The sequence below is a fragment of the Bombina bombina genome, chromosome 6, assembly GCF_027579735.1.
Source record: "Bombina bombina isolate aBomBom1 chromosome 6, aBomBom1.pri, whole genome shotgun sequence".
In the NCBI taxonomy this organism is placed as follows: Eukaryota; Metazoa; Chordata; class Amphibia; order Anura; family Bombinatoridae; genus Bombina; species Bombina bombina.
Genome location: NC_069504.1, coordinates 725,897,860 through 725,916,458, shown reverse-complemented (window position 1 = coordinate 725,916,458; position 18,599 = coordinate 725,897,860). Strand labels below are relative to the sequence as shown.

The 18,599-nt window shown below is 35.6% G+C and overlaps 1 protein-coding gene across 1 annotated transcript in view; it reads left to right on the top strand.

Moving 5' to 3' along the window:
- The first annotated feature begins 1,684 nt into the window (after nt 1-1,684).
- The window catches only part of KRI1 (KRI1 homolog), a 93,699-nt gene continuing 76,784 nt past the window's right edge, over nt 1,685-18,599 (top strand). Inside the window, exons 1-7 of the mRNA XM_053717926.1 lie at nt 1,685-2,197; nt 10,938-11,020; nt 11,353-11,458; nt 12,786-12,879; nt 14,985-15,039; nt 16,178-16,227; nt 16,847-16,949. Coding sequence (XP_053573901.1) covers nt 2,122-2,197; nt 10,938-11,020; nt 11,353-11,458; nt 12,786-12,879; nt 14,985-15,039; nt 16,178-16,227; nt 16,847-16,949 — 567 coding nt within the window. The 5' untranslated portion in view covers nt 1,685-2,121. The remainder of the gene's footprint in view (nt 2,198-10,937; nt 11,021-11,352; nt 11,459-12,785; nt 12,880-14,984; nt 15,040-16,177; nt 16,228-16,846; nt 16,950-18,599) is intronic.

The following is an 18,599-nucleotide window of genomic DNA, read 5'->3' as shown; positions in this document are numbered from 1 at the left end:
TCACTATTTTTGACTTTTCTGAGCCTGTCAAGTCCTACTTTTGACCCATTTTGCCAAAGGAAAGGAAGTTGCCTAATAATTATGCACACCTGATATAGGGTGTTGATGTCATTAGACCACACCCCTTCTCATTACAGAGATGCACATCACCTAATATGCTTAATTGATAGTAGGCTTTCGAGCCTATACAGCTTGGAGTAAGACAACATGCATAAAGAGGATGATGTGGTCAAAATACTCATTTGCCTAATAATTCTGCACTCCCTGTAGTGTTTTCTATTATGCCTTGTTAAACAGTTTATTGTGGTGACTACCTTAAAAGGGGACTGATACTGTGCGAACTGTTTAATCACATGTTCGTACATTTCACCAATCAGGTACACGCCTACCATCCCATTGGAATATAATGAACGTACATTGTATAGGAGTAATTTGTGGCGACTACCTGTTTGAGGACTATTAATACTACCCCAACAGTCAGGTCACATGACTTGTCTGCCGACCTATTACATAAGTGCCTACATTTCATAGGAAATTTATGTAAAAAAGGAAAGAGAATCGAAGTAACAGTTACAGTTTTGTTATTACAACATAACATTGTTTGATACATTCTAAGGCTTATATTGTGTGTCTGGTGCATAATCATATTTATTTTTGAGGTTAATAAAAAACAAACAAACAACCATATAAACTCTCAAAAATTGATCATATGGTGGAGGAATGTTTTGAGAGATATTAGAAAACGAAGGGGTTTGAATTCCACTTAGTAAACCAGTTTTTTATTATTATTGTTTGCATATGATAATCCACACATAGAATGTGCCCTTAGACCCTAGTTGTTATTATATCTCTTTATAAATATACCCAATAATTGTTATTATAGTTCATTCCTTTTGGGGTTACACTGTTAAAAAGGAATATCCATTTAGTTTCTCTTTGAAGTAGTGACGTCTGTGTATCTCCACCTCTGATACCACACTTAATTGTATCCAGCACATTAGTTAAACATTCCAACATTTTCATATGTAAGAATATTCCTCCATTAACATCTTAATAATCAAATTATAGTAATTATGGCTTGAGTGCCAACAGAGAGGCCACGCGTGCCATAGGTTTGCAATTGCTGATATATATATATATATATGGCTAGATTACAAGTGGAGCACTAAATTATCTACCTTTTGTACTAGATCTGTATAGTCTAGTCATTGTATACCACTATCACTTTACCCAGCACTATGGAATTTTTTGGCGCTATACAAATAAATGATAATAATATGTTAAAAAGCATATCAATTCCAAAATTAAACTCCAGCACCTCACAATACTTAATATAATATATATATTTTTGGTGGGGGAGTTTAATCTTAAAATGTCCACCCTTTTAACATCTGGTTCGGAACTTAAACTGAGGCATTAACATATGCTTTTGATACTGAGCATCTATCTCTATATCTAATTTATGTAAGTCATTTGGTAGTATAAATTGAATAAGTACAGAAGTCTGCATCATTAATTATTTATTTGGAAGATGATTCCATATCCTACCCTATTGTCATGACCTGGTGCACTGCAAATTCTGCAATATAATAGCCAAAATATGTGTGTGTTGGGGGGGGGGGGGGGGGGGGGGGTCGTCGTATCTATGACATGATCTTGCTGGCCAGGTTTGCCAATCAGCCATCTTGACGAATGGGATATACAAAGGAAACAGAATGCAACAGCTGTGGTTGTGTTGTCACGTAGCAGTTTCTGGGATCTGGGGATGGATTTTGATATTTTTTTGTTATTGCATTCAAACTATTTTTCAGGTTTGCTCCTTATTATAGCAGTTCCGTGACCTAATTTATGTTGTGTTTTTTGGGAAGGTTACAATACAATCTGTTACATAGGAGTACAGACATTAATATATCTCAGACTATACCAAATGCATTTTCTTACATCTAAATGCGTCAAACGTTACGCAAAGTCTTTTTAAATAGTCTCCTTTGCTTTTTGGAACGCAGAAAGACGGGACCCCCTAACTGATAGCTGATTGGCTATTACTAAAGATTTGAAACGCATAACGTAGGAGTGGGCGTGATCTTGTTCCATCACACGTGTTTCCGGGTCAGTAGCAGCATGGCCCAGCTAAAAATCAATCGCAAGTTTGCTGAGCGATATGATCGGTACCGGGAGAAGGAGGAGTTACAGAAATGTGAGTCACCTTCCGTTGGCCTTATTGACATATATTTATATTTACTGTGGTGGTGCTGCAAGGATCAGGCATTGCTTAGTCCTATCAGCAGTGACAGACGTGTACAAATGCATACATAATATTTATAAAACTACTGCTGTATATACGTACACATTAGCGCCTTAAAATTCAGCAGTTTTCTGAGGAGCCCTGTCATGATGAAAGTCGAGTCGACCTGTTTTACCCTCCCTATAGAGAAGCACGTATACGAAAATACTAACCAGCTAACTTCCATGTACTGGGGTCCCCAAGCTATTATACACAGTTATAAAACAGTAGTTAATATATCAGACATTAATAGCTTGACTCCAGTTATTAGATGAGGGCAAAATCTTTTGAGGTATGATCTATTTTCTCTGCCACAGAACATTATTTTATGCCTAAAACTGGATCATAAACAATATTACTGTAATTCTGATCACAAGCAACAAAAAAATGACTACTAAAATGTGGTTTAAAAGTTGTGTGTTCATAATCAGTTTGCCAGGTAGCAGCTTCAGTTGAGATCTACAAACAAAATATATCTGTATAGATACTGTTTCATTCTGCAAACGTAATTGGAGTAAACAGTTGTAGTCCCAAATGTCTGAATGTAATCTCAACTATGGGGCTGCAGAAAGTTTTCCTGGGGCACATATTGGAGCTGATATGTGAATCTGATGAGAGTTGTGTGTTCTTAGTATTTCCAGGATATATATATATATATATATATATATATATATATATATATATAGCCAATTATACCCCAAATGCCAGACTGGTCACTAGCTGTTAAGAACGACTCACAAAACTTTTGTTTCATACATACATATTATATATCTGCATATTATTATATTATATATCTGCATATTATTATATCATATATCTGCTGCTAAAGTGGCATAAATAAGTTTTAGTACTTATGTTTGTGGAAATCATAGTCCACCAAGGTTGTGGGTTCTGGTAGATAAGGTAGCAATTTAATCTGAAAATAAAAAAAAAAAAACGAACCTGAGTAAAAAAAAAAAAAAAAGCTTACATTTCTGCCCTGAACTGATCCTGCCCCCCTTATCAGCAGTCTGGTCGTGAGTAATCAAATTGGGTCTTCCCAATCATGACATGCATGCTCTATTTAATAACATCCACTCAAGCCACAGAGGGAGCCGTGCAAGTTGTGGCTGCACACACACTTTGACTGTAGTAAATAAACAAAATATATTGTCATGTATATAATAAAATATAGACACTCAGCCATATTTTCAGTCATTCTACAAATACACAAATTGCTGCCTAGATTTGATGTGCACTTTACGTAGAGGATGCAAAGAACCAAGGATTTTTGCCTATGAGTGACTAGTGATGTTTTCACCTCTTAGCCAATAGCCGTGCGGTAAATCCGGCTTGTCTCCCTGTGATGTTGGATTTCCCCGCACGCTATTTGCTAAGAGGTGGAAACGTCCCCTCTCAAGCAAAATAGCGTTCTGCCGTGGGCTGCCTTAGAAGCTCAGTGCGGCAATGTTTCAAACAAATAAAGGAGCTTTCTGCATGAAGTATGTTATGAATGAAAGACCCCTTTATTTGTTTCAATAGTCAATCCTAGCGTTTCACAAACAGTATACACTCATTTTCATATAACTGCATGTAATAGACACTACTATAAAGAATAAGATGGACAGATACTGATATAAAAATCCAGTATAAAATGGTTTAAAAACTTACTTAGAAGCTCTCAGTTTACCTCTGTTGAAAAGGTAGCTGGAAAGCCCACTGCAAGTGGGAAATAAGAAACTCCCCCCTCCCCCTTCTTTTGCATATGAAAAGACCCTTTACACAAACAGGAGCAAGCTGGAGAAGGTAGCTGACAGTATTCAAATAAAACTTTGGGGCTTGGTTAGGAGTCTGAAAATCAGAGCAATGTTATTTAAAAATAAACAAAACTATACATTTTAAAAAAAAAATAAACTTTATGGGCTTTATAAATAGACCATCTACAAAACATTTATGCAAAGAAAAAATGAGTGTATAATGTCCCTTTAATATGTAAACAGTCTGTACATTTTATTTATATATCACTTGATCTGCTATTGCTATAGGCATGTGTAACGCATACCACAGGTTCTGCTGTTCTATTAGCGAGTGTAAATTACACACTAGAGCTGCAACAACTAATCGTCATAATCGATTATGAAAATAGTTGTCAATGAATCTCATAATCGATTAGTTGGTTTGCAGTTAGTTGGTCTGTGCACAACACCAGCTGCTTCACTCCAATAAACTCCTGCACATGGTATTATGTTTTATAGTTATGTCCTTAACCCAAAGGACGTCTACAGACGTTTAAATTTCACTTTTTCAGGACAGTATAAGTTTACAACTACCCCTGGCTTATGTGCAACCCAGATATAATAGTCATCATTTTTTTTGTTTATATTAAATCAGGTGATTTGGAACTATGTTTTTCATGATATAGTGCCAAGCTTGTTATTTACACCTAGCCCCTAGATTGATGGGAGTTATTTGAATTGATGTGCACTATTATCTGTTAGCACAATTATTAGTGTATTGCTTGCTATTGCTGATTATATGTACTGTATAAATAAATGTGTAAGGCTTTGTCCTGTTATTGATATACAGTCCTTAGCGCTTTTGATTAGTTTTTTTTATTTTATTTTTTTAATATTTTTAATAAATTGTTATAATATGTACCAGATTCAACCTTTATTAGTATATATCTGTTATTTTTAAAGTGGACTAGATATTTTCCTCTAACCTTATAGCTGGTTATTTACCATTGCCCCAGAGACAGAACTTTTTTTCACTTTCTGCGATGAGATTTTTTTAGTGAAAATTTTTCTGCAGGTCATTTTTAAATAAAATAAAATTGTAAATTTGTCAGTTACACTAAAGCACCAGAACAATTGCAATGTGTTGGTTAACTGGAGAATAAAGCAATATTTTTTTAAAGTTGTATAATCTAGTGCAGTAGTTGAAAATTGAATTGCAAATTAGCTGCAGACAAAAAAGTAATTGTAAAATGTCTCTTGAATTAATTTGTTTCCTTTTCTCTTAGTCTAACATAGAAATGTAGTAATAAAAAAGGTGCATTGCTCATATGAACATCTTACATTCAGAGGAAAACAGCTTTGCAGACTGTGAAAAGCTAGGGAACGAGCTTGGAAAAATCTCAGAGCCAGACAACAATCAATGCACTGCTGCTTTGCAGCACTACTGCTATTTGACTGTTGTCTTCAAACAGCACTTTGCTCTGGATGCACTGTGTTAAGGAAAACTTATACAATGCAGCCAGAGAACAACTCTGTTTAAAAAGAACAGCCTAATGTGGAGCAGCACTGAAACGTTAAAGTGCTAACAGTTCCTGTTCTTTCTGCAGACATGCTGCATTTTCTGCGATGACATCTCAGATCACTCTATGTTCTGCCTTGGGGACCATTGCATATAGATATTCAAGATATTTTATATGTTAGAATGAAGTTAAGGGTTACTTTATTGAGAGGCCCCTTGCCAAGGTGGAAAAAAGTTTGCATTGGTGAATATCCCACTTTGGTGAAATTGGCAAAACCCTATTTATGCATCTCAAGCACCTCAACACCATCTGAGTGCCTCTTCTCTGCTGCAGGAAATATAGCTGCAAACAGAGAACCAGCCTTAGCCAGAAGCATGTGGACATGTTGAGATTTTTGCATTTCAATGCAAAGTTTCTGAAATAGTAAATAACAGAATGTTAGACACAGTAATAGTCTAACTCTTTTTTTAGTTCTACCTTTTTTCAGTTTGGTTTTGTTTAATTATAAAACTGTGCTCTGCTGCTTAAAAATTGGACAAACAGTTGTGTTAATGTAAAGTTTTAGTCTAAAGTTTATATTTGTAACACTCAGTATGTGGATTTTATTTAAAATATAGGAAACAATTATTGATTCTTTTTTTATCGGATTAGTCGATTAATTGAAAAAATAATCGGCCGATTAATCGATTATGAAAATAATCTGTTACCAGTGCTCTAGTGAGCATAAATATAAAAGAAACACCTATAGCAGCACTCGCTTATAAAGAGTATGGGGAGGTAGGCACCCCTATCATTAAAATATAACTTTTAATAACGATCAAAAAAATATAAAAATCCGTAGGAGACGGATAACAAACAACATATAGTGTAAAAAACGGAACGGGTAGTTAAATACTGGGATGAATATAGGGCCCCCTAATATTATTTATATATATATTAGTCTATTAAGAGGACACTGTCCAAACATGTAAAAGGGGTAAATACCCCAATAGGGGGTGCCTATATATAGACCCTGAGTTACTGGCCTAATCCTGAATGTGGAGCAATTTTCACACAAACCGTTTATATGTAAAACTGTATGAACAATTCAGCCACTAAAATAGAGGGGGGGGCAGTCTTAATTACATATAAAGCAAACAGGCCAGAGAGATATACACAGAGACAAACCCAGTATAATTAGCCTAATCCGAGTGTGGCACAAATTTCACACACACAGGACAATACTAATATAACACTAAATAATATTTAAGGGAAAAGCCAAAAACAAGTAGTACCAAGTAATTAGTATTATAGTTAGGCTAAGTTAACAGATCCTATGTGGAACATATTTCACATATAAAGATTGTGTATTGAAGGCAGCGGTCGCCTGATGTACATTTCGCTGTAGCTTTTTTAAAGGCGAAAAGGATGTAGGGTTACCTACCCTTATAAAGCATATAGTGGCCAATAAGAATGGGGTATTGTGTACACACCACTATCTTAGCCTATCCGATAAAGTGATGATCCAATTGGTCCATCCAGTCATGTGAACATGTCACGTGATTACAGAGGATGACATCAGTGAGGGGGCGTTTATAATGCACAAATCACAGGACATGGGTGTGTTAGATTACACAGTAAACATTGTCAGAGCTTATTGTGAAATAAATCCCATATTTGGTTATCACATAATAAACTATATAATCCCATTACATGTCATTGATGTTAGTAGCAGTCACACATGTGATAGTAGCACCTCCCGGTAGGCCAATCATATCGGGTATAGGCTCCCTTACCAACATCCTTTCGATTTATATAGATCATTACCTCCAACCCCTTGTCAAAGATACTAAAGCCTACCTGAGAGACACTCTACACACCATCAATATCTTTGAGGGATTTGAGTGGCAAGATGACTATACTTGGATAACATGTGACGTGTCCTCCTTGTACACTTGCATCCCCCATGACTCAGGAATCAAGGCGGCACAGGAGACACTACAATGCGCAGATTTTGCTCAAAAACACTTAGACTTTATCCTAATGGGTATCAGATTCATATTGAACCATAATTATTTTGTTTTTGAAAAACAATTTTTCTGTCAAATACAAGGGACTGCGATGGGGACTACATTTGCCCCATCGTATGCCAATATTTATATGGACAATTTCGAATCTAAGTACATTTGGGCCAACAATCCCCACAGCAATAATTTAATCAAGTACCATAGATATATAGATGATATCGTTATGATTTGGAGGGGGTCAGAAACTAGCTGTGGGGAACTGTTGAACCACATGAACAATAATAATTACAATCTCAAATTCACTTCCAAAATAGATAAACAAAAAGTAGAATTCCTAGACTTAGTGTTATTCGTGGATGAGAATAAGAAAATAGCAGTCTCCAATTATCGTAAACCCACTGACAAAAATGGGTTTTTGAACGCAAAAAGTGGCCACCTACCCAGGTGGAAAACTAACATCCCGTTAGGTCAGTACCAGCGGATCAAAAGGAACTGCACCAAAGACACTGACTACTATAGAGAGGAAGCAATTTTGGATAACAGGTTTAAGGAGAAAGGCTATGATCCGAAAGATTTACAAAAAGCGAAAGAAAGGGTCAGAATCATGGATAGAACAATCATCCTACAACCTAAAAATATAGCCACACAGAATAAGAGCAATCCAAATAGAGAAGTCAAGTTTGTCACCACATATAATCAAGGCAGCAGAGATATTCAAAATGTTTTAAAAAAACATTGGGGAATATTAAAAGCAGATCCTATCTTAGGAGCTACCCTATATAAAACCCCTTTAGTGACATTTAGAAAGAACAGAGACCTAAAAAACATTTTGTCTCCCACCAAATTACGCAGTGCCACAAGAGACAAAATTGCTCCAACAACCTGGCTAGAACAAAAACCAGGAACATACAGATGTGTGGTGAGTAGGTGTGGAATGTGTAGTTACATCAAAACAGGGAATTCCTTTATAAATTACAATGGTTCTAAATAATTTACAATGAAGTATAAATGCAATTGCGGCACCATGTATGCCGTTTATCTTCTCAGTTGCAAATGCAACCTTATCTACATTGGTAGAACAAAAAGGAATGTACGCACCAGACTTAGTGAGCATGTCAACAATATTAAGATAGGTCTAACTACACATAGTGTATCGGAACAATTTAGGCTGCACCATAACAAAGACCCTAGTTCTTTAAAAATACAAATAATAGACTGGATTCCATCAAACAAATATCCTAATAGACTCCTCACATTGAGACGCAGGGAGTCATATTGGATTTACCAACTTGACTCCATGCAGCCTCATGGTCTCAACGTGGATCTAGACTTACAAGCTTTTATGTGACGTTCAATTTTTATATTACTAAACAACAATAGGGAGTTATGAACGGAAATAACTTTAATCCTTTGCAACATATACCTTATGGTATATACAGTCTACATTTAGGGAATGTAGGATTCAATAAAAAAAAAAAAATTGTTTCTTTCATTAGGCACCAAATAACTGCAAGAGGTCTCATGTACACTATTAGTGTTTGAGAGATGGACTCATACATATATGTATGTGTGTTTTTATTTCAACTAACTTTTTATATCAACTGTAACCTTTCAGGGCTAAGGTATATTCTTTTAAATATTTTTTATTAAGCATTTATTACAAGGCAAGTTTTATGTACCTTTTTAAGCTTTTTTTAGAAATGTTTTTACTAAGAACTTTTTAAAGCAATTATTCTGATACAATTGGTACTGTTATAAACCTATATTTTAGATGTTTTTTGGTGAGCTAGTATGTGCAATAGTAGTAACAATCAGGATCTTGTTAAATTGTTATTGGATTCAGCCTTTTAAATCATTATGCACACACAGCAAGATCAATGATTGGCTGAGAATCTTTTTACCAATCACAGTGGCTCTTTTATAAAGCTGGTTTGAGCCCTGTGATGCATTCAGCTTATTGTCATTTTGATTATACTCTTGAAAAAGTCTGAGCGAACTCAGACGAAACGTGCGTAGAGTTATCTGTATTGTAACACCAGGAGTAATCTTAGTTCCAGCGCCTCTCACCCAGACTTGGTATTATTCGACTGAGATGTTCGTGCCTGGGCTGTGAATTCGATTACCTAACTGGAGGGATTATTCTAACCCATTTTGCTGTTTTATCTCCTAAACGTTTGTGAGTATGTATTGTGTACTTGCACTTATGTCCTAATAAATTATCCTGCACTTGAATTGGGCTGCGCCTGTCTTCTATTCTGTCCTAACACATGTGTGGCTATGGCAAACGTCTTAAAGCAGTTTTGAACAAATAACACTGGTGTGAAAGTTATTCATATTATATATATGAAACCATACAGCATAGATTGCTGCAAATGTTAGGCAGGTATTATGACTGTAATCAACATACATTAAACGTGCACAAGTATTTATCTGTACATGGAAACATAATGTTATTTAACCAGTGTTTATATATGCATTTAATCAGACATATAAAAAAGTAGCACAGGATATTGTTGGAGCCTAATATTGTATAGGGTATATGATGTTAGTGATATCTGCAAATTATATATACGCCCAACAGTGTGGTAGTAACATAGGTAGGTTTTGTATAGGAAAGCTCCAAAACCATTATTTTCATTCATGCCATTAGGTGTCATAGAATTGAGCCAAAATATCCATCGGCTTTCAGCCTGTAATAACATCTGCTCGATATTACTAGTGAGCATGCTTGCATCCACAGATCTGAAACTGTTTGGAATACAAAGGGTATATTGATACCTCTTTATATGACCAATGGTGGAGGGAAGTTTGATTCTTTGAGAATTTCAAAGCATTAATGGATAATTACATGTGTCACACTTGTTTGTTATGTTTACTTATAAATACTCTTTACAAGTAAAAACATGACCTCCATTTGTTTTGTGTCCCTTTAACAACATTGCAAAAGCTTAGTGTACAAATTAAACGTTTTAAAAACCATCTGAAACTGATAGCAAAATTTGCATTGTTTTACAATCGGCTGATTAGTCAACATAGTTATTATCCTGCTCACCCAAAGTAATCCTTAAAATCTGTCCTGTTAGTTAGGCCTGAGGACAAGTTTTAAAACACCTGCTATAGAATGTAGCAGAGTCAGCCTTCTGAAGTTTAATGTATGCACTTCCGCCTCATGGAAATTGTGTGATCCAAAATTTTCATAAATTACTGGAGAGGGGGGAAATAAATCATAAAAGCATGTTGCCAATTCTTTTTCTTCACAGAACGATTTTATGTGAGATTTAATAGTTTGCCCCTTTAAGAACATTTCTAGCTGACGTACATTATGTATGATTTAGTCACTCCTAAGAAAAAAGGAACTACTGTCAGGCAGACTTTTTAAATTACTATAAGGGGATGCTTTTGTGTATTCCAGTGAAGGATCGCTATGGAGATGTTCAAGACGATGATGATGATGATGATGTATCAAGTTCTGAATCAGAGGAAGATGATGAGTTGGTGAGTTAAATTGTGTAGATCATTTCTAAGCATAAAACATTTACATATAGGTACTAGCTAAGTTTTTAGAGGCCAGGCAGGGAGTACATTCATACATGTACCTTTTGTACTCTTCTGACACTTTATATCCATATTGTTTTCTAATATTGTTACTATTAACAACTTGTAGATGAGAGCTTGAATTGGGATTTCCTCCTGCAAACGGGCGCAAAATTCTTTGTATAGCAAAGTTCACCCACCTCCAATGTGTTTTCTGTGTTAATATTTTAAAAATAAAAAACACACTTTGAAGGATAAACTCTGCAATAATTAGGTAATATCTCCCCCTGCAGGTGGATGACCCAACATTGGACAAAGAATTCTATTACACCCTCTCTTTGCTAAAGAAGAAGGATCCTCGGATATATCAAGAAGAAGTCTCCTTTTTTAAAGATGAAGGTGATTACTGGTGGGCAGCATGCACATTGAATAACATTTCATCTGTCCCTAGATAATATACTTATTAACTACCTAGTAGATATTCACTGTCATTGGGTTAGTTTTTTTCATGTACAGAACATATTCTTTAAAGGGATATTAAAGACTAAATATATTTCATGCACTTTTTCTAATTATGGGTGCCACCATTTTGGAATCTAGGTTATACTGCACGTCAGCACTGGAATGCAGTGATAGCTAAACTTTAACCCATGAGTGAGGCAGGGGATAACCTTAATGCTGTGCTTATAAAATGTACTTAATGTTTAATATCCCTTTAAAGCATCAAAGGGATATAAATGTGTTGAAAGAAAATGTTGTAACGTGTTAGAGCATATAACTGTTTAAAGGGACATGAAACCCAAAATTATTCTTTCACGATTGATAAAGAGTGTAACATTTTAACACCTTAAAGACCAGTGACGTACCCTGTACGTCGCTGGTCTTTCTATGGTGATTGTACAATTAATAGCGCGTTCTTGCCGCCCCTCTATTATAAAAAGAAAATCCTTAACGACCTAGCGACGTACATGGTACGTCACGGTCGTTAAAGGGTTAAACAACTTTCCAGTTTATCTCTCATCAATATTATTCTCTTGGTATCCTTTCTTGAAAGAGCAGTAATGCACTACTGAGAGCTAGCTGAACACAGTAAGCTAATTAGAAGAGGCATATGTGTGCAACTACCAATCGGCAGCTATTTCCCAGTTCTTGAGCCTACCTAGGAATGCTTTTCAAAAAAAAGGATACCAAGAGAATTAAGAAAATTAGAGACAAGAAGTAAACTGGAAAGTTGTTTAAAATGGTATGCTCTATTTGAATCAAGAAAAAAACCTTTTCGGTTTCATGTCCCTTTAATGTCTGCTTCAGAGCAGCAGTTCTATACTGGGAGCTAGCTAAACACACCTGGTAAGCCAATGACAAGAGGCATATATGTGTAGGCATCAATTACCAGTAGATACCGGTAGTGCTTATTTTCTGTTTTTGAGAGTACAAAAAGAAGGAAGCAAATTAGATAATAGAAGAGAACAAGTAATTGTGTTAATTAGAAGTAAATTGAAACATTTCTTAAAATTGCATATTCTGCATGAACCATGAAAGTTTATTTTTTACTTTTATGCCTTAAGAGATTTTATTCCAGTTTGGGACTTATTTAACCCTAACCATGTCATTCTCAGTAATTAATCTAATGAAATATACCTTAGAAATGTATTGCCTTTGTGCTACTAATCTAGAGACACAACTAACATTTAAAATTGACTTGTTACAAAAATGTCATCACTTTTAGGTCCATCAACTGTTGATGGGAATAAATCTTTCTCCAAGGAAAAACCAATGTACCTCAAAGATTATGAGCGTAAAGTTATTCTTGAAAAAGAGGGGTAAGCAAACTGTTGTCTGCTAGACGTTCAGAACTTGCAAGTCTACCAAGTAGAAATTGTTCATGATTTAGATTGTGCATACAATTTTAGGCAACTTTTCAATTTACTTTTATCATCCACTTTTGCTTCAGTAGTTTGGTATCCTTTGTTGAAGGAATGGCAATGCACTACTGGGAACTAACTAAACACATTGGGTGAGCCAATGACTAAAGGCATGTATGTGCAGTCACCAACCAGCAGCTAGCTCCCAGTAGTGCATTGCTTCTCATGAGCTTACCTAGGTATGCTCTTCAACAAAGGTTGCCAACAGAAGGAAGCAAATTAGATAATAGAAGCAAATTGGAAAGTTGTTTAAAATTACATGTTCTATCTGAATCATGGATGTAAAAAATTATTGGATTTTACGTCCTTTAACCCTTTAAGGACAAGACCATTTTTCAATTGTCTTACCCTTAAGGACCAGGGATATTTTTACATTTCTGCAGTGTTTGTGTTTATCTGTAATTTTCCTCTTACTCATTTACTGTACCCACACATATTATATACCGTTTTTCTCGCCATTAAATGGACTTTTTAAAGATACAATTATTTTCATCATATCTTATAATTTACTATAAAAATAATTATAAAATATGATGAAAAAAATGAAAAACACACACTTTTTCTAACTTTGACCCCCAAAATCTGTTACACATTTACAACCACCAAAAAAAAAAACCCATGCTAAATAGTTTCTAAATTTTGTTCCAAGTTTAGAAATACCCAATGTTGACATGTTCTTTGCTTTTTTTTGCAAGTTATAGGGCAATAAATACAAGTTGCACTTTGCTATTTCCAAACCATTTTATTTTCAAAATTAGCGATCATTACAATGGAACATTGATATCTGTCAGGAATCCCTGAATATCCCTTGACATGTATATATTTTTTTTTTTTAGTAGACAACCCAAAGTATTGATCTAGGCCCATTTTGGTATATTTCATGCCACCATTTCACCACCAAATGTGATCAAATAAAAAAAAATGCTTTTTCACAAACTTTAGGTTTCACACTGAAGTTATTTACAAACAGCTTGTGCAATTATTGCACAAATGGTTGTAAATGCTTCTCTGGGATCCCCTTTGTTCAGAAATAGCAGACATATATGGCTTTGGCATTGCTTTTTGGTAATTAGAAGGCTGCTAAATGCCGCTGAGCACCACACTTGTATTATGCCCAGCAGTGAAGGGGTTAATTAGGTAGCTTGTAGGGTTAATTTTAGCTTTAGTGTAGAGATCAGCCTCCCACCTGACACATCCCACGCCCTGATCCCTCCCTGACCCCTCTCAAACAGCTCTCTTCCCTCCCCCACCCCACAATTGTCCCTGCCATCTTAAGTACTGGCAGAAAGTCTGCCAGTACTAAAATAAAAGGCTATTTTTTTTTAATTTAACACCCCCCCCCCCCCCAACACACACATTCTGCTGTGTAGGATCCTCCCTGATCCCCTCCCCCCAAACTGCTCTCTAATCCTCCCCCCTCAACCTTATTGTCCGCCATCTTGATTACTGTCTGTCAGTACCCAGTTTGCATACAAATTTAAAAAAAATAGTTTTTATTTATTTTTCTGTAGTGTAGCTCTCCCCCCCCCCCCCCCCGCAATAACCAACCCCCACCTCCCAAATCCCTTAGATAAAAAATGTCCCCCTCCTTCCCTTTACACTGTTCCATAGTGTGCGTGATCCCGCCCCCCTCTATTTCCATTCCCCCCCATGATGGCCGCCTATCCGCCTCCCTGCAGCAGCTCCCACCCACCAACGATCGCACCATCGCTGGCCGATGCAGAGTGGCTCTTTCTGCATCGGTGTTTGAAAAAAGGTATTGCAGTGATGCCTCAATATCGAGGCATCATGGCAATACATTGAAAGCTTTAATACCCTAACGACATACAGGGTACGTTGTTGGTCTTCAACGACCAGTTTGTGTCTGACGTACCCTGTCCGACGTGTGTCGTTAAGGGGTTCAAATTCATTTCTTGCAATTCATAATTAACTTTCTCCTTTTGTTATATAATAAAATCCCACAGCGTAATTAAAAGTTCTAAGATATGTTTTATTCTATGCAGAAAATATGAGGATGAAGAAGATTCAGATGATGAGGATGATGTTGAAGAGAGAGAAGTAAAACATTTTTATATATCTTATGTTACCCTAAATTATCTTTAATATTCCTGTTATTTTCACTTTAAACAGCTTTTTCTTTACTTTTTTTTTTTTTTACTGCAAAACATATTTTAACTTCTAGCTATTTCAGATACATGACAGAAAAAAAGAGAACTGAACCCAATTTTTTTCTTTTGTGATTGAGATAGAGCATGTCATTTTAAGCAACTTTCTAACTTACTCCTATTATTAATTTTTCTTTATTTGAAAAAGAAAGCATCTAAGCTTTTTTTTTTGGTTCAGACCCCTGGATAGCACTTTTTTATTGGTGGATGAATTTATCCACCAATCAGCAAGAACAACCCAGGTTGTTCACCAAAAATGGGCCGGCATCTAAACTTACATTCTTGCATTTCAAATAAAGGTACCAAGAGAATGAAGAAAATTGATAATAGGTGTAAATTAGAAAGTTTCTTAAAATTTCATGCTCTATCTGAATTACAGAAGGAAAAAAATTGAGTTCAGTGTCCCTTTAAGTAAAATACTAATGTGAAATTTGAGGACTGTACATGTAGTGTCCTTAAAATTTAAGGCAAATTATAATTCCCTTTTTTTTCTGGCCCTATTTAGCTCCAGCCTACTCCCTATAATATAATCATCTGATGGATGAATTACTAAAAAATTATATAATCAGAGGTGGAAATTATTAATATAATTTACAAGTTTAAGACACAAATTCTGTGTAGAGAGGGGAGGATCTTTTTAAAATACCTCTATGCAGTGGTTTTGTTGTAGTCATGCTAGGTCAGAGCATGGGGAAAGAAAAAAAAAAAGAGGACTATATTGGTGCTTAAACATTTTTTTGGAAATTACTGCCTCTTCCTGTGAGATCCTAGCAGCTTAATGAGTGGCTTTAATATAGAAAGGTTTTGTTCAGTTATGAAATGTTGATATCCACATAAGTACGGTTTATAGGTTTGCTAGACTAAATCAAGAGATATATTGCTCTCTAAAATATTTAAAAATAGTAGTAATGGTAATGACCTGGAAAGATCTCTAGTGAGAGATGATTTTAACAGACAATGAAACCTATTGACAATGAGCTTTCTTTCCAGTTTTGGTGTCCTGTTTTGTAATGTCGATTTTTGCTTTACAGAGAGCTTACTCCCCAACATACTTAGAAGAACAAAAGCAAATCAAAGAAAGGTGAGTGTGAGAAGTATTTGACATGGCTTCTGTCCCACCCACTACAGAGTGACACACCCAGAAGGAGCTATGGGACATGGTTCCTCTAAAGGACTGGTAGCTTTCTGCCTGGAAGGTAATGACATTGTAACAGGTCATGATTTAGTTGCCCGTTCCTTCCTGTTGGGTTTTTTTATGGATAAATAGGATCAGCCTATGAGACAAGAGCCCCTTGCTACAATGTGGATATCTACCAGTACAGGGTAGCATAGGAGAGAGCAATGGGGGATGTTGTCTAGCTTATACTACATGGTGGAAAGACAGGAGAGAAATCTGGGACAAAGTCTGTCTCTCACCTTGATGGGTAAAACAGTGACAAAGACAAGAGAACTATATGACATGGTATCTGTCACTCATATTGTTGCGTGGCACACTTACATGGAATGTAGCTGTGGGACTCCCACATCTTTGGGACTTGTCTTTTCCAGTGACTGCAGGGTGAAACAGAGAGGAACCAAATGGTACAAGGTTACATGCAGCAGCATTGTGTAATAACACAAACAGAAGAGACTTTTAGGACAATGTAATCTACCTGTCTGATAGGAAGGTGACATGGTGATATTTGAATTCTTATCCACAGTTTTCGAAAGTTTGTAGAGGATAGCGATGATGATGATGATGAGGTTAATGAAGAGACCACAGCAAATCTGCTTACAAAGAGGATAAAAACCAAGAAGGAACAGGTCAGTGGCATAATGATATTTTGAAATTCACTTGTGATCCAACATATATCTAGTGTCGTAACTAAAGTACATATTTTTTTACTATAGAACTAAAACAGAGAAAATTGGTAACATGCACTAGTTTTATTAACATTTGTCATTGTTATAATGGTGTAAGAAAACTGTATTATGTGCATCACATAATATATTAGTTTAAAAACCTTTTCAACAAATCTGACATGGCATATGTTTATAAAACTAAGATACATAAAACATTTTTCTAAGTAAAGTTCTTTTAGGACCGAATTCTCCTAAGCTCTCTGCTCTGGCAAAATGATCAAAAAAGTCTTGCTAGTGCTAAAGGGTCAAACAGACAATTTTATAAAGACATATTTTAGTTGTATTGCTGTTTATCTTGCTATACTAGGTTCTGTGTGTGAAAGGGACACCTACGTTATATTATAATGCTAGAAGAAAACCTAAAGGATTTTGAATGATTTCTCTCATTAAAGTAATACTAATTTCTTGATCTTAATATTAGTCTTTATAATGCACAAGCATAAAGTCTTGACATAGTAGGTGTTTAAAAAAGGCTTACTGGTTTAGTCCCTGCAGCCCAAATGTGATGAGCAATGTCTCCAAACCATTTATCCATATAAGCACTTTTCAGTTTTAATTAAGTTGATTTAGAATGCAGTGTTCTCCACAAAAAAATGTTTACAGCCAGTTGCCATTGTGAAGAAGCCAGGTAAGGGCCGTGTAAAGAAAATTGCAATAATTTAACCCCTTCAGGACGGAAACATCCGTCCAAGTTCGAAACGTAAATGAAAAAGGAAGCACATAATCGTCATTGCGATCATGTGCTTCGAAAATGGTGCTGATTGGCTCCAGGGGGACTGCCTGTGTTTGTGCACAGAAGGGAGCAGGACACCGCAAAAGTTAGGACATTCTATGCCGTCCTATGGGTGTTAAAGCCCAGCTCTGTTAGGCATGAAATGTCCGAAAGGATGTGAAGGGGTTAACATTTTCAGTTATTTATACATTATACTTAAAGCTATCCAAAGCTCAGATTAATTTCATTATTTAACATAAATGGGTGTAATGTTATTTTGTGCAATAGACATTGAAAATATTTTATATTAATTAATTTTAGCTTAATATTGGCTTACATTTAAGATGGATGGCCAGTAAAAATCAGCGTGGTGTGCCATTAAATAGGTTATGGAAAGAACACTGGAATGAAAAGAAAACTTTTTTTTTTTTTTATATATTAAATTGATAAACTGTCACTAAATGTCTTTGGAAATATAACAAAATGCAAGTAAAAGGAGACAAGAAAACGTGAAAAATACTGCATCCAATGTAAAAGTGCACATCATTTTGAAAGTTAGCGTTTAACATGCTTAGAGAATATTTATTTAAAAAAATAATACATTTACATTGAATGATATTCATTAGTGCAGTACATACAGACATCAAATCTTTCTCTTCTGGTATTGAAAAATATTCCAAGGAGGTTTTCATATATAGTACAGCCAATCACTGCATCGCCTGATGTCCTAAGTCATAATATTCATGAATTGTGAGAAACGATTTCTAAACACACAAATTGTAAGCACTGATTAATTACATCTGTATGAGTACAGATGTACATAGACATTTGGATGAGTT